This window comes from Lycorma delicatula, chromosome 3 (assembly GCF_047948215.1).
Source record: "Lycorma delicatula isolate Av1 chromosome 3, ASM4794821v1, whole genome shotgun sequence".
Lineage (NCBI taxonomy): Eukaryota > Metazoa > Arthropoda > Insecta > Hemiptera > Fulgoridae > Lycorma > Lycorma delicatula.
Genome location: NC_134457.1, coordinates 195,264,100 through 195,278,416, shown reverse-complemented (window position 1 = coordinate 195,278,416; position 14,317 = coordinate 195,264,100). Strand labels below are relative to the sequence as shown.

At 31.0% G+C, this 14,317-nt stretch overlaps 1 protein-coding gene across 1 annotated transcript in view; it reads left to right on the top strand.

Annotated features, from left to right (window-relative positions):
• The first annotated feature begins 619 nt into the window (after positions 1-619).
• SPARC (secreted protein, acidic, cysteine-rich) overlaps positions 620-14,317 on the top strand; it is a 124,236-nt gene continuing 110,538 nt past the window's right edge. The window contains exons 1-2 of the mRNA XM_075361281.1: positions 620-679; positions 2,127-2,260. Coding sequence (XP_075217396.1) covers positions 659-679; positions 2,127-2,260 — 155 coding nt within the window. The 5' untranslated portion in view covers positions 620-658. The remainder of the gene's footprint in view (positions 680-2,126; positions 2,261-14,317) is intronic.

The window sequence follows — 14,317 nt, the reverse complement described above, 5'->3', positions numbered from 1 at the left end:
ATTTTCGGATTCTAAATCCTGATTTATATGTCCTTATGCACTCTTATATCATATCATTCCACTGTTATATTCGAACTAGAATCCACTCTAATATTTAGTGAGATTTGTAGTTACTACATCCTTTTACATACATTTACAATGTCATTCAAGGTAACTGGAACATTACATTAAATGGCTGTAAGGGGCTAGTAGTATTAAAATTTAACTAGTAAGACTAACCTCAATAAGAGATATGAGAATCCTCTTGACTTAAAAATACAAGTGGTTGCGTAATCAGTACATAACATCAATAATTTGCTGTTAACTGTTAATTAGTTCCACTGAATAATGCTAGTATGTTTTGAGTGAGATTGTAATCTGCAAACAGATAACTTAATCAGGTTTTTTAATATCTGTCTTGTGGAGTTACAACTTAAATATTATATAAATTATAAAGTGAAGGAAAATGCCAATATTTGAAGGCACATCAACTGGATCTGATAAATCAGTCACAAAATTTAAACAACTCTGAGAGCAGAGTTGCCTCTTAAATGGGTACTGTTTGAATTTCAGTAGGACAAAAATATATCCTGTGTTCTAGATATACCAACTCTTGTCTTATCTTTTTTCCTCTGTTTAGCCTCCAGGAATCACCATCAGGTATTACTTCAGAGGATGAATGAGGAAGATTTGTACAAGTGTAAGTGAAGTGTAGTCTTGTACAGTCTGAGGTTGACCGTTTCTGAGAGGTGTGGTCAGTTGAAACCCAACCACCAAAGAACACTGTGGTATTCACGATCTAGTATTCAAATCTGTATAAAAGTAACTGCCTGTACTAGGATTTGAATGTTCGAACTTTTGACTTCAGCTGATTTGCAAAGACGTGTTCACCACTAGATCAACCCAGTGGCTTTCTTGTCTATTACCTTCTTTCTTTCTCCTGTTTACCCTTTGTAATTACTGTTCAGATAATACTTCTGAGGATGATATGTATGAGTGTAAATGAAGTGTAGTCTTGTACAGTCTCAGTTCGACCATTCCTGAGATGTGTGGTTAATTGAAACCCAACCACCAAAGAGCACCGGTATCCACGATCTAGTATTCAAATTCGTGTAAAAATAACTGACTTTACTAGGAATTGAATGCTGCAACTCTCGACTTCCAAATCAGCTGATTTGGGAAGACGCGTTCACCACTAGACCAACCCAATGGGTTTGTCTATTACCTGGAAGAAAGTTAATGTACAAAATTATGAAAAATATGTAGTACAAAAGTTGTTTAAATTAAATTAAAGTACACAAGTACTTTAATTTTTCTTACAAAACCTTTTGCTTAATATATCTCGAATAAGGAAATCTTAATAAAAACATTCTACTATAGAAAAACAGATGTCAGGTTTGAAATTTGTATAAATTTTAGTTTTTTCTCAAAATTATTTCCTACTAAACTGCATCACTGAAATCTCTTGTCGATAGTTATGAACTCAGTTTAAAAATTAAAAAAAAAAAACATTCCTTCACATTTTATGTGAACTAGAAATTTTATCTTTTACAAGAAAATCCCTCCAAAATTATGAAGGTAGTGGTGGTGTTCCAAGCAGCATCAGGTTAGAGGATATCCTCTACATTATTATTTTCTGCATTATTTTTACCTGAACAATGGTTTTTCTTAACAACCAATGGTTTTTTTTTGAATAGAAATTTGTTGAATAGAAATAATATAAATGACTTAAAAAAAATAAATAAATGTCTATCCTAATTATTTAGATGTTAGTACGTTGGCAGTATGCTTAATGAAGCAACGACTTCAAAAAGTAAAAATTTAAATAAAAAAGTAATCTATATCGTGTGAGTTTACTGACCATATATGTTCAATAAGGTAATAACATTTACACCAAAGAATACTGGAAAAAAAATTACCCTATATTTGCCATATTATGTTAATATATATAATTTACCAAATTGCTATTTTTTTATGGTTCCAAATCTCATAATTTTTTTGAGTGCATTTTTATTACGCTGCTTGAGTTTATTTTACTTTAATTACGATTTTTATAATAAAGGTTCTTTACTAAATCTGTGTTAAAGTGGTTGCGGAAGCTATAAATTGTACGATAGCAGTATTTTTTTTTTTGTTTAAGATTACAGTGGTCTAGTAGGTATGCGGATGTTTTTAGGACGGCATTTACTAAGCGTGGTCCAGTACAAAAGTTTACTACACATCAGTGCGTTACACTGAGGCTTCATAACGTTTCCAGCAGTCGTAGTGGCAGTATCGGTGGGTGAGTGTTTCTGCATTTAATTACTTCATTTAATTTTAATTTATGTCTAGATTTATTTTTTAACGTTACATTTTAAATCAACTTACTAAATCATCTCATTTTCTGAAATTCTTTACTTATTTATTGGAATTTATTTTTAAAAAAACAGTCTTGTTTCGTACTTAACGTCGGCTGGAAGGTTCACTGTCAAAATTAAGGTGCAGTGTTTGCTGGCCAAATGAATTCATTGTTTTTAAAAGTGATATTAGATCGACGTAGGTTGCAGTCCTACTCTATCGTGGATTTTATTACATTAAGTTTTAGTAACATAAGGCTTTTTTTTTTTTTTTTTTTTTTTTTTAGTAAAATGGTAGTTTACAATTTACTTGTAAAACTTAACAGTGTGGTGTGCTGCTATATTCCAAAAGTGAAATGTCAAATTTGTATCATGGTTTGGATTTTTTGAAGTTATATTTAATTTTTATTAAGTTATTTAATCTTCGTTGAAATTAATTGCTATGAAATTAGCATTTAAATATCTCCTGAAGTTTCATTCTAAACACGAAGTATTGTACAGAAATGTGCACAAAGAAAAAGTGTAATTCCCTTCAATTTTATTAAAAAATTAAATCCCTTAATTTTAGTGAAACGTTTATAAGTAACAGGATGTAATTTACATTTAATTGAATTTTCTATTTTAACTGATCATTGCAAATTCCTCAAGGAGGTGATCGACCCCGTGGAAACTTACAAACGCCAGCCACCACTCACACTTTTTGGAGTTTTTTTTTTAGATCGTTACAGTATAATCCGAGCGCTGCTGTTTCTATTCTTCAGTGCTCCAATTAGAGTCCCAACTTCTTACATGAAAGCTATAAATTGCGATTACAGATAACGCTCTTTTTTCTATAACTAATCAGTGTTACGAACTGCTGCAGATAATTATTATGACATTACCTATAACGTTTTGAATTAAAAGAGTGGTTTATGCTTTATTTAGAGCTATAGTAAAATAAATAAGTTTAACGAAGTTATGATCTTTAATTAAACAGGGAATGATTTGTCTTTTGTTGTTTAAGAACAATTATATAAAACAAATTGATTTTTATTTAATTTCTTGTAACTGTTTGATTTTAAATTATTGAAATTCTGGAAATTTATAACTAATAAAGATTCAAAATTTCCAGTATATCTACAGTTAATTTTTAAATCTGTATGTTTATAGATTTATTTTTCTTAAATTCGACCATTTATAAAATAGTATTCCGTTAGCATTGTTTTTCCAATTAAGGTTTACGCTAAAGTTAGTCAAAAACGTTTTTCTTACAAAATTAAAAGTAATTTTTATTTAGCGATTAAAATAATAAATTATTTGTAATAATATAGGTTTGAATCGTCAATAAAGCCTTTAGAACTAAACTGTTATCTGATGTGTTGTGGTACGGACGTAAAAAAGTATTCTTTTTGGGCAGCTTTTGCTCTCTTGCTTAGTATCCTACTGTGAATGTGTTTAAATAAGGAATGTTAAAATTTTCATACCCTAAATTTAAACTCTTGTTCATGGTATTTTTTTCGTTAAAATTATAGTTTCAGCGACTCCTGACGATAAAAAGAGTTGTTGAGTTTCTCTGCTGAATCGGTTTGATTAATATAATCATATTTTAATAAAACTGGAGATTGTTTTTATTAAACATTATTTTACTTAACAATAATTAAGTTGTTATAGGCTGTATTATTTACCAAGAAGTAAGGTCTGTCGGCTTGCGTAATGGAGTTGTTGCGTCTCACCATTCGTCCTGAAACTCGTGGAATTTTTCATACACTTGATAATTTCCATATCATAATCCCGTTTACAAGTTTCCGGCTGCAAGAGGTGCAACCATAAAAAAAACACAAAATCGTAAAATATTTCTTTCATTTTCCTTTTGTGATTTTGCTTTCTGATTTGTTTGAAAATTTATGAGTCATTTTTTCTTATTAAAATGGTTAACGCTACGAATTCGACTTTAGAATTTTCTATATTTTATTTAGAGTTTGCCTTAATTTAAATACTATAATTTAAATTATACTTTGTTAAACAAATGAATACGATTTGATTAATATTCAGGTTTAATGTTGAAAAACTTTGTGAACACTTGAATTTAATACACCGGTGGTGGTTCTGATAATTTTTTTTGTGTCTTTTTTCCTGTTTAGCCTTCGGGAGTTATCGCCAGGTTTTATTTCAGAGGATGGTATGTATGAGTGTAAGTGAAGTGTAGTCTTTTACAGTCTCAGTTCGACTATTCCTGAGATGTTTGGTTAATTGAAACCCAACCACCAAAGAACACCAGCAACCACGATCTAGTATTCAAATCCCTATAAAAGTAACTGCCTTTACTAGGATTTGAACGTTGAAACTGTTGACTTCGAAATCAGCTGATTTGCGAGACGCGTTCACTACTAGACCAATCCGGTGTGTTTTTTTGTCTTGAAAAAAAATTCGATTTAGTTTTTGTTCGTGTGTTTGTTTAGATATTAGAAATAAATAAAATCGATACTTTGTTAGGAATTCATTGTGATGCAAAACATAAATATGATGTGAATTTCACTGAATGATTTATTCGAATTTTAATTAATTTTATATGCGTTTGATTTATTGAAATCAAGGAATTCATCTACCGCCGAAAAAGAAGTGGCAGTTTCTGTAATAACATTTTTAAAATCCAATTCATATTTCTTGCTAGGCTATATCTCCTTGATTTATATATATTAGTATAGTTTCGAAAGGAAATTTATATTCGCCTAAAATTTCACATTTTTTTGAGTTATACATTTTTAAATGTTAAGTAAATGCTGTAAATACAGTATAACCTCCAGTATACATTTTGAATGAATAATCGATAGTAGATGTTTATAAAGGAAAAAATGTTCACTGTATAAATTAATTACATGTAGGGATTTTAATTAGCCTTATTTGTTTTACAATAAATATCATTTTAACTGCATTATAAGGGTATAATTTTTTTATTATTTCATAAATATAATTTTTCACAGTTGACTATATTAACCTATCAATTGACTGTAAGGTTTACACCTATTTAAGACTATAAACAGCCGGCCTCTTTGGCGCGAGTGGTAGCGTCTCGGCCTTTCATCCGGAGGTTTCGGGTTCGAATCCCGGTCAGGCATGGCATTTTCACACACGCTACAAATCATTCGTCTCATCCTCTGAAGCAATACCTAAGGGTGGACACGGAGGTTGAACGTACAAAAAAAAAAAATACTATAAACAGCAAAACATCTGTTTTTTGTTACTGCAGGACCCAGTTTCAACTGTAATTAAACTTAATAAAAGCTAAGATTGTTTTTTACTGTTATGAGTATTAATCGTGTGTTGCTTGTTAGGGTTTAAAACATTTTAAAATCTATCCTGTTTATTACCAACAATAGTGTTTGAATGCAAACGCGAGGAGTTTGAAAAAAGAATATGTATTTTTTACTTTCAAACAATATACAGTACAATAACTAATGCAGCTATACAGATATGGGTACTTTATATAAAATAATATTTTCACTTACTAACAATTTTTATGTAAGTATTCGAGCGCTTTCGGAGTCACTTCTCCATCATCAGGGATTACATGAAGTTATTAATTTAATATTCATGTACATACTTTTTTATGTAAACTATAATTAAATTGAAGTTAAAGTTGTTATAATAGCAGATAAAAGTTAAAGAATTTTGAAGATAATAGTCGTAATCATTTTACGGACATGACGTTACATTTTTATTAACATATAACTTATTTCATTATTTGACTATCGACTAATATGAACATAACAATTTTAGCTTCAGTTTAATTATAATTATACAAAAAAAAAAAAATTATATACATGCATATTAAATTAATAATTTCACATAATCCCTGATGATGGAGAAGACTTCTAAAGCGCTCGGATACTTACATTAAAAATTGTTGGTAAGTGAAAATATTATTTTATATAAATTATATTAATACCAACGGTGCCAAATGCTTGGAAAATTAAATACGGGTACTTTTTTGTTTCTTTCCACCCAAACGTTGGCAAGTTTCTCACCTGGAAATAACTCAAAATAACAGGAAATATTGATATTAACAATAACCAGGTTGGAAAAGTAACCCAATAACACACTAACATGCTATTTTATACCGGTCATTTTAAACATTCTCCATATTAACATATTTTACATATTAAAAATATAAGCATTATTGCTTATATTATTTTTATTTATAGGTTTTTATTTTACTTCATTTTTAAAAAATTTTTAATTATAGATAATTTAAATAAATTTAAACGTCAGGAAAACATTTTTGAAAGTATATGTTTGGAGTGTAGCTTTAGATGGAAGTGAAACTTAGACGATCGGAGTACCTGAGAAGATAAGATTATAAACTTTTGAAATGTGGTGCTATAGGAGAATGTTAAAAATCAGGTAGCTGGATAAACTGACAAATCGTGTTGCAAAAAATCGATGAAGGAAGAAGCATTTGGAAAAATATAGTTAAAAGAAGAGATAGGGGCCACTTATTAATGCATCCTGGAATAGTCGCTTTGATATTGGAGGGACATGTAGATGAGAATAATTGTGCATGCAGGCAACGTTTGGAATATGTAAAACAAGTTGTTAGGGTTATAGGATATAGGGGGTATATCGAAATGAAACGACTGGCGCTAGATGAGTAATCTTGGAGAGCTACATCAAACCATTCTAATGACAAAAAAATTATAGATATAAATTATAAATATAATCTTTTTTTTACTCCGGGACCAGTTTGCTATTACTTCAGAGGATGAGATGACAATTTTTGTAGCGTGTGAAAATGCCATGCCTGACGGATTCGAACCCGGGACCTCCGAATGAAAGGTCGTGACGCTACCACTCGCCCCACAAAGGCCGGCTTGTATAAATATAATTAACCTAACCTTGACTAATTAACAGTAATGTTTTGATTATTTAAATAATAAATAATTGCAATAATTATTGAATTTATTATTTAAATACCCAAAAACATTATTTTTAATTAGTCAAGGTTAGCGAGCGTAGGTTAAATTTGGCTAATCCACCGGGTTGGTCTAGTGGTGAACGCGTCTTCCCAAATCAGCTGATTTGGAAGTCGAGAGTTCCAGCGTTCAAGTCCTAGTAAAAGCTTATACGGATTTGAATACTAGATCGTAGATGCCGGTGTTCTTTTGTGGTTGAGTTTCAATTAACCATACATCTCAGCAATGGTCGTACTGAGACTGTACAAGACTACACATCATTTACACTCCTACATATCATCCTCTGAAGTAATACCTCAATAGTAATTCCCGCAGGCTAAACAGGAAAAAAGGAAGGGTAAATTTGGTTAAATAATATTTATAAAATAAATAAATAAAAATGGTAATACAAACGGTTATATCGTGGTTTTTCTCCAATCTGGTTATTTTTAATATCAATATTTCCTGCCATTTTGTGTTATTTCCAGGGGAAAAACTTGCAGACTTGGGGGGGGGGGGGAGAAACGAAAAAGTGCCCAAATATGTACAATTTAATTTTATTTATTTTAATTTAATTTTGTTAAATAATCCCGTGAGCATCAAGAAAAATGCTATAGAAAGTCATAAGTTGTTTACAAAGACACATAAATTCGCATATAAATGTAAAGTATACAAATAACTAATTCAACTACACAAATTTACAATATACATTCGAATAAACAGTTTTCAAACTACAACACAAAAGAGTTCAAGGCTGCAATGACAAATCCAGTGCTTGCCTGTAAACAACATGTTCAAATATATGAGAATTATCTATAATATTCCAAATGTTCTAGAATCTTTTAATAAGTTATACTAATTTTCAGAATGTCAAAAATATTCTGGAATATTCCCAAATGTTCAAGAATTTTAACTTTTTATAATGTTTTAAGGTTCTCACCCCTCACGCAGCGGTTGCTATACGGATGTCTTATATCTACAGTATTTTTTCTCAGTTAGTAAGTAATAATTGTTGCAAGTTTGGTTGAAATCGGTCCTGGGTTTTAGGAGATGTGGAACATATATACAATGACTTATTTATATTACAATTTTTTATTCTTTAAGCAGTAAACTTTTTGGTAGTTTAACACTACCACAGAGATGTTGAAATATCTCTAGTTCGGCTTCCAGTCTGGATGGGAATTAAAAAATGTTAATAAGAAAGAAATAAAAAAGCTCAAGCCTGACTTGTTGCGTTTTGAGTGTTGAAAGTTTTATGGGTATTGTGGTGAACAGTTCACCTAGCTCATAGTTAACTGAATTTAACAACCTGTGCTTTACGAACGAAATTAAATTTGAAAGATTTCAATTTGTAAAAAAAGAAAGATTCAATTTTTAAAAAAGATTTTGAACGGAATTATCGATTGTATATTTTTATTTAAGCAGTGTCTAAAATAAAATTTTGATATTAATATCATAAGCACCAATTCCAAAGACAAAGGAGATTGACGCTGATTGACGACATTTTTGGTTCAGTTGATTGCAATAAGAAACGGAGGTGCACAACTAGATGTTACAACAATCCTAAATCCAAAATTTCAACATCCTATGGCTAATCGTGTTTGAGTTATGCGAGATACATTTGTCACGCCGAAACTTGTCAAAATGGATTCAGGGATGAATATTTCCGTTGAAATCTGAAAACCGAAATTTTCGGGATCACAATACTTCCTTTACTTTGTACAAGAAAGTAATAAAAAGGATCAAGATACTGCTCGAAAACTATGGAAGTTCCGAATGCTCTGTTTGAATAAAAATATTTTTTGCCATCTCGGCTTTAATACAAGCTTTTGGAATGAGCCAAAATTATGGGTAGTCAGGTTTTAACATTTTTCAGTTCATTGAATCCAAGATTGAAAAAAAAATTACGGCTGTTTTATATATAGATTGTGTGTGGTTCACTTATTTCAGAAAGGATGAAATCTACCCACCAGGTTGGTCTAGTGGTGAACGCGTCTTCCCAAATTAGCTGATTTGGAAGTCGAGAGTTCCAGCGTTCAAGTCGTAGTAAAGCCAGTTATTTTTACACGGATTTGAATCCGTGTAAAAATAACGGATCATGGATACCGGTGTTCTTTGGTGGTTGGGTTTCAATTAACCACACATCTCAGGAATGGTCGAACTGAGAATGTACAAGACTACACTTCATTTACACTCATACATATCATCCTCATTCATCCTCTGAAGAATTATCTAAACGGTAGTTACCGGAGGCTAAACACGAAAAAGAGAGAGAAAGGATGAAATCTGATTTTTAATGCTAAATGTTTATTAAAGTCGAACAAGTGACGTTCTCCTTAACCTCGATTGTTACTTGCTTGAGATTTTTTTTTAATGAAAACTTCACGGAATTTTCGAAGATTGTTAGAAGAAGGAATAAAAAATCTCTCCTATTTTAAACTCTTCGATTCCCTGAAAAAATCCTTGTTTCAGTTATCACTCATTAATTATAAATAGAAATTGTGTACCTACGTTTACGTTCTTATGATATATGTTCTCATAGAAATTTTCCTGATGAAACTCTTAGCAGCAAAATCGAGCATAATTTCAATACAGTACGTACATTGTTTATAATGACGTCGATTGTAGTGACATTTCGGTTATTATAACTTATTTTTCCTACTGCAACACATTTTATCGTTTACAATGACAGACAGAAGTGACTCATCAGTAACGTAGTGCAGTATTATCTACATTGTAGCTACAGAAATATTTTGACGGTCCTTTTTTCTTACACATGTACTGTAGTTCTATTTTTTAACTTCTTCGTGTACCAGATTATTATAAACTGAAACAGCCACATTCAGTTGTTATTAATCTTTTGCTGTAAGCGTATTATATCGTGCGGGTATAGTGTTTTATTTTACATATCATGTGTAATTCATTCAATAGAGATTTAATAATGACTTCCCGAAAAACATTCACGATAGAGGAAAAGGCTCACATTATCAGAAGGTTAGAGAATGGCGAAACTAGTTAGGACATCGCATAAGAATTAGGCGTAGGTCATTCGACAATATTGGTGATATGGAAGAACAGTGAAAAATTAGGAAATATTTTGAAAAAAATTCTGTGAAATCAAAAAAATTTCAGCCTAGTCAACATAATTATGTTAAGCAAAATAACCGACTTTTTGCAGAAAAAGTAATTTTTCTTTATCTTGTTTTATTCTACCGTATTTGTATATTGTATTGTTTTGTTTTTTACTTCCTTGTACGAAGTAAAGGAAAGTAAAGGAACAGACTTCATCTCTTTTTTTTAAATTTAAATATATTGATTTATTAATAATTATTAACCTCTGATTATAAAAAAAATTACGATAAGTAATAATTCAATAATAATAATAATAATAAAAAAAATGAAAAAATATCGGAAGTTATTAATGAAATGAAATTTTATGTACTTTTCATTTTAAAAAAATGTGTATATGTAATTTAATTTAATTTAAGAGGAGGTAAAGAAGATTTTTGAGGAGGACATCGCAAGAGGTCTGAGTAAAAAAGATAAGGTAGAAAATGTAGAAGAAGAATGGGAGAATGTTAAAAAGGAAATTCTTAAATCAGCAGAAGCAAACAGGCGGAATAAAGAGAACTGGTAGAAAACCTTGGGTTTCAGACGATACATTGCAGCTGATGGATGAACGTAGGAAATATAAGAATGCTAGTGATGAAGAAAGTAAAAGAAACTACCGGCAATTAAGAAATGCTATAAACAGGAAGTGCAAACTGGCGAAAGAAGAGTGGATTAAACAAAAGTGTTCAGAAGTGGAAAGAGAATTGAACATTGGTAAAATAGACAGAGCATACAGGAAAGTTAACGAAAATTTTGGGGTACATAAATTAAAATCTAATAATGTGTTAAACAAAGATGGTACACCTATATATAATACGAAAGGTTAAGTCGATAGATGGGTGGAATATATTGAAGAGTTATACGGAGGAAATGAATTAGAAAATGGTGTTATAGAGGAAGAAGAGGAAGTTGAGGAGGATGAAATGGGAGAAACAATACTGAGATCTGAATTTAAGAGAGCATTAAAAGATTTAAATGGCAGAAAGGCTCCTGGAATAGACGGAATACCTGTAGAATTACTGCGCAGTGCAGGTGAGGAAGCGATTGGTAGACTATACAAACTGGTGTGTAATATTTATGAAAAAGGGGAATTTCCGTCAGACTTCAAAAAAAGTGTTATAGTCATGATACCAAAGAAAGCAGGGGCAGATAAATGTGAAGAATACAGAACAATTAGTTTAACTAGTCATGCATCAAAAATCTTAACTAGAATTCTATACAGAAGAATTGAGAGGAGAGTGGAAGAAGTGTTAGGAGAAGATCAATTTGGTTTCAGGAAAAGTATAGGGACAAGGGAAGCAATTTTAGGCCTCAGATTAATAGTAGAAGGAAGATTAAAGAAAAACAAACCAACATACTTGGCGTTTATAGACCTAGAAAAGGCATTCGATAACGTAGACTGGAATAAAATGTTCAGCATTTTAAAAAGTTAGGGTTCAAATACAGAGATAGAAGAACAATTGCTAACATGTACAAGAACCAAACAGCAACAGTAATAATTGAAGAACATAAGAAAGAAGCCGTAAAGAAAGGGAGTCCGACAAGGATGTTCCCTATCTCCGTTACTTTTTAATCTTTACATGGATCTAGCAGTTAATGATGTTAAAGAACAATTTAGATTCGGAGTAACACTACAAGGTGAAAAGATAAAGATGCTACGATTTGGTGATGATGTAGTAATTCTAGCTGAGAATAAAAAGGATATAGAAGAAACAATGAACGGCATAGAGGAAGTCCTATGCAAGAACTATCGCATGAAAATAAACAAGAACAAAACAAAAGTAATGAAATGTAGTAGAAATAACAAAGATGACTACTGAATGTGAAAATAGGAGGAGAAAAGATTATGGAGGTAGAAGAATTTTGTTATATGGGAAGTAGAATTACTAAAGATGGACGAAGCAGGAGCGATATAAAATGCCGAATAGCACAAGCGAAACGAGCCTTCAGTAAGAAATATAATTTGTTTACATCAAAAATTAATTTAAATGTCAGGAAAACATTTTTGAAAGTATATGTTTGGAGTGTCGCTTTATATGGAAGTGAAACTTGGACAATCGGAGTATCTGAGAAGAAAAGATTAGAAGCTTTTGAAATGTGGTGCTATAGAAGAATGTTAAAAATCAGATGGGTGGATAAAGTGACAAATGAAGAGGTATTGTGACAAATAGATAAAGAAAGAAGCATTTGGAAAAATATAGTTAAAAGAATAGACAGACTTATAGGCCACATACTAAGGCATCCTGGAATAGTCGCTTTAATATTGGAAGGACAGGTAAAAGGAAAAAATTGTGTAGGCAGGCCACGTTTGGAATATGTAAAACAAATTGTTAGGGATGTAGGATGCAGAGGTTATACTGAAATGAAACGACTAGCACTAGATAGGGAATCGGAGAGCTGCATCAAACCAGTCAAATGACTGAAGACAAAAAAAAAAGTAATCTAATAGGTATAGAAGGAAGTTACGTGGTGTTCACATCAATCTTTTAAATTGGGGAGAAATTTATATCAAATATTTATTAACTTCTGTAAAAACGTTTTAATTAAAATGAAAAGTGTATGAAATTTTATTTCACAAATAACTTATGATTTTTTTTCAATCGGAGGTTAATAATTATTAATAAATCAATATATATTTAAATTAAAAAAAAAGTTTAAAACGAAAGAAAGGAAATGAAATCGGATTCGAACCGATGTGCCTTCCCCTTGTAAGATCAAAATATTTCATTAATTAAAATTTGATTGTGCTGTAACACTGGAACCAAAGAAGATAAGTACTACTTATGGTATATCATTGAAAAGTGCTTAATGAGGGCTTATTACTGAAGTTTAGAAAAAGTCCAAAATCCAAATGTTTTTGGATTTTGGGTTTTCAGACACCTTTGGTCCAGTCGATTGCAATCAAAAGAGGAGGTGCACAACTAGATGTTACAACAGTCCTAAATCCAAAATTTCAATTTTCTACGGCTAATCGTTTTTGAGTTCTGCGAGATACGTACATACAACACAGTCGTCACGCCGAAACTAGTCAGAATGCATTCAGAAATGGTCAAAATGGATATTTCCGATGAAATCTGAAAACTGAAATTTGTTGCGATCACAGTACTTCCTTTACTTCGTATAAGGAAGTAAAAAGCTACTAAAAAAAAAAATGTAATTCTAAACATTTGTATTATACAATGTAAAATATACATTTTTAAATCGGGCTTTTGAAAGGAAAATATAAATCTTCCAGGACTTACGTCCTGTTCGATAAAACAGGATTAGAATTTTTTTTTTTTACTGAAATGTGTTTACAGATTGTGACTAAATTGCTATAAAACTTTGAAAAAACACACAGTTGTCGTAGACACTAATAACTAACTAAAGAAACGTGAACTTTTGTGATACATCATTTATAAGTTAGTGTCCTTTAAACAACCGGATTTTTTTCACGATACGTTCTAGACGTAAAGGAGCTTGCTTATAGTTGAAATGAGAAATTGTTTCACTTGGCTACCACTTATCGTTGTTAATTGCCTCATTAAATGCAATTTTTATAATGTGCAGCTGGGGAATAGTGGAAAAATGCTTAATTAATTATGTTTATTTATCAAATGTAATATTAAAATAAATTTTATTTACTTTTAAGATAAATTATCTTTGAATAAAGCTATTCTGTAATATTATTTAATCTTAACACGAGCCAGCTGTGTAACTGATTTTTCTTACGTATAATGTCAATACACTGTATACAAATAGGTCTTACTATTGTTCAGTTTTATACTCCATGGCGCGGATGACCTCGGTTCCCTTTTCTTCTGGGAAGTTGTTTACCTGTTTTATAGCTATTATAGAGACGAGCATTGTTGTAAACAAGAGTTATTGATATAGCCTGTACGTACTGCAATTATTGAAGAACGTGTTAATCTTTCAGTACATATGAATATCAACCTGAAACAGTAAAGATTACATTCTCGGAGA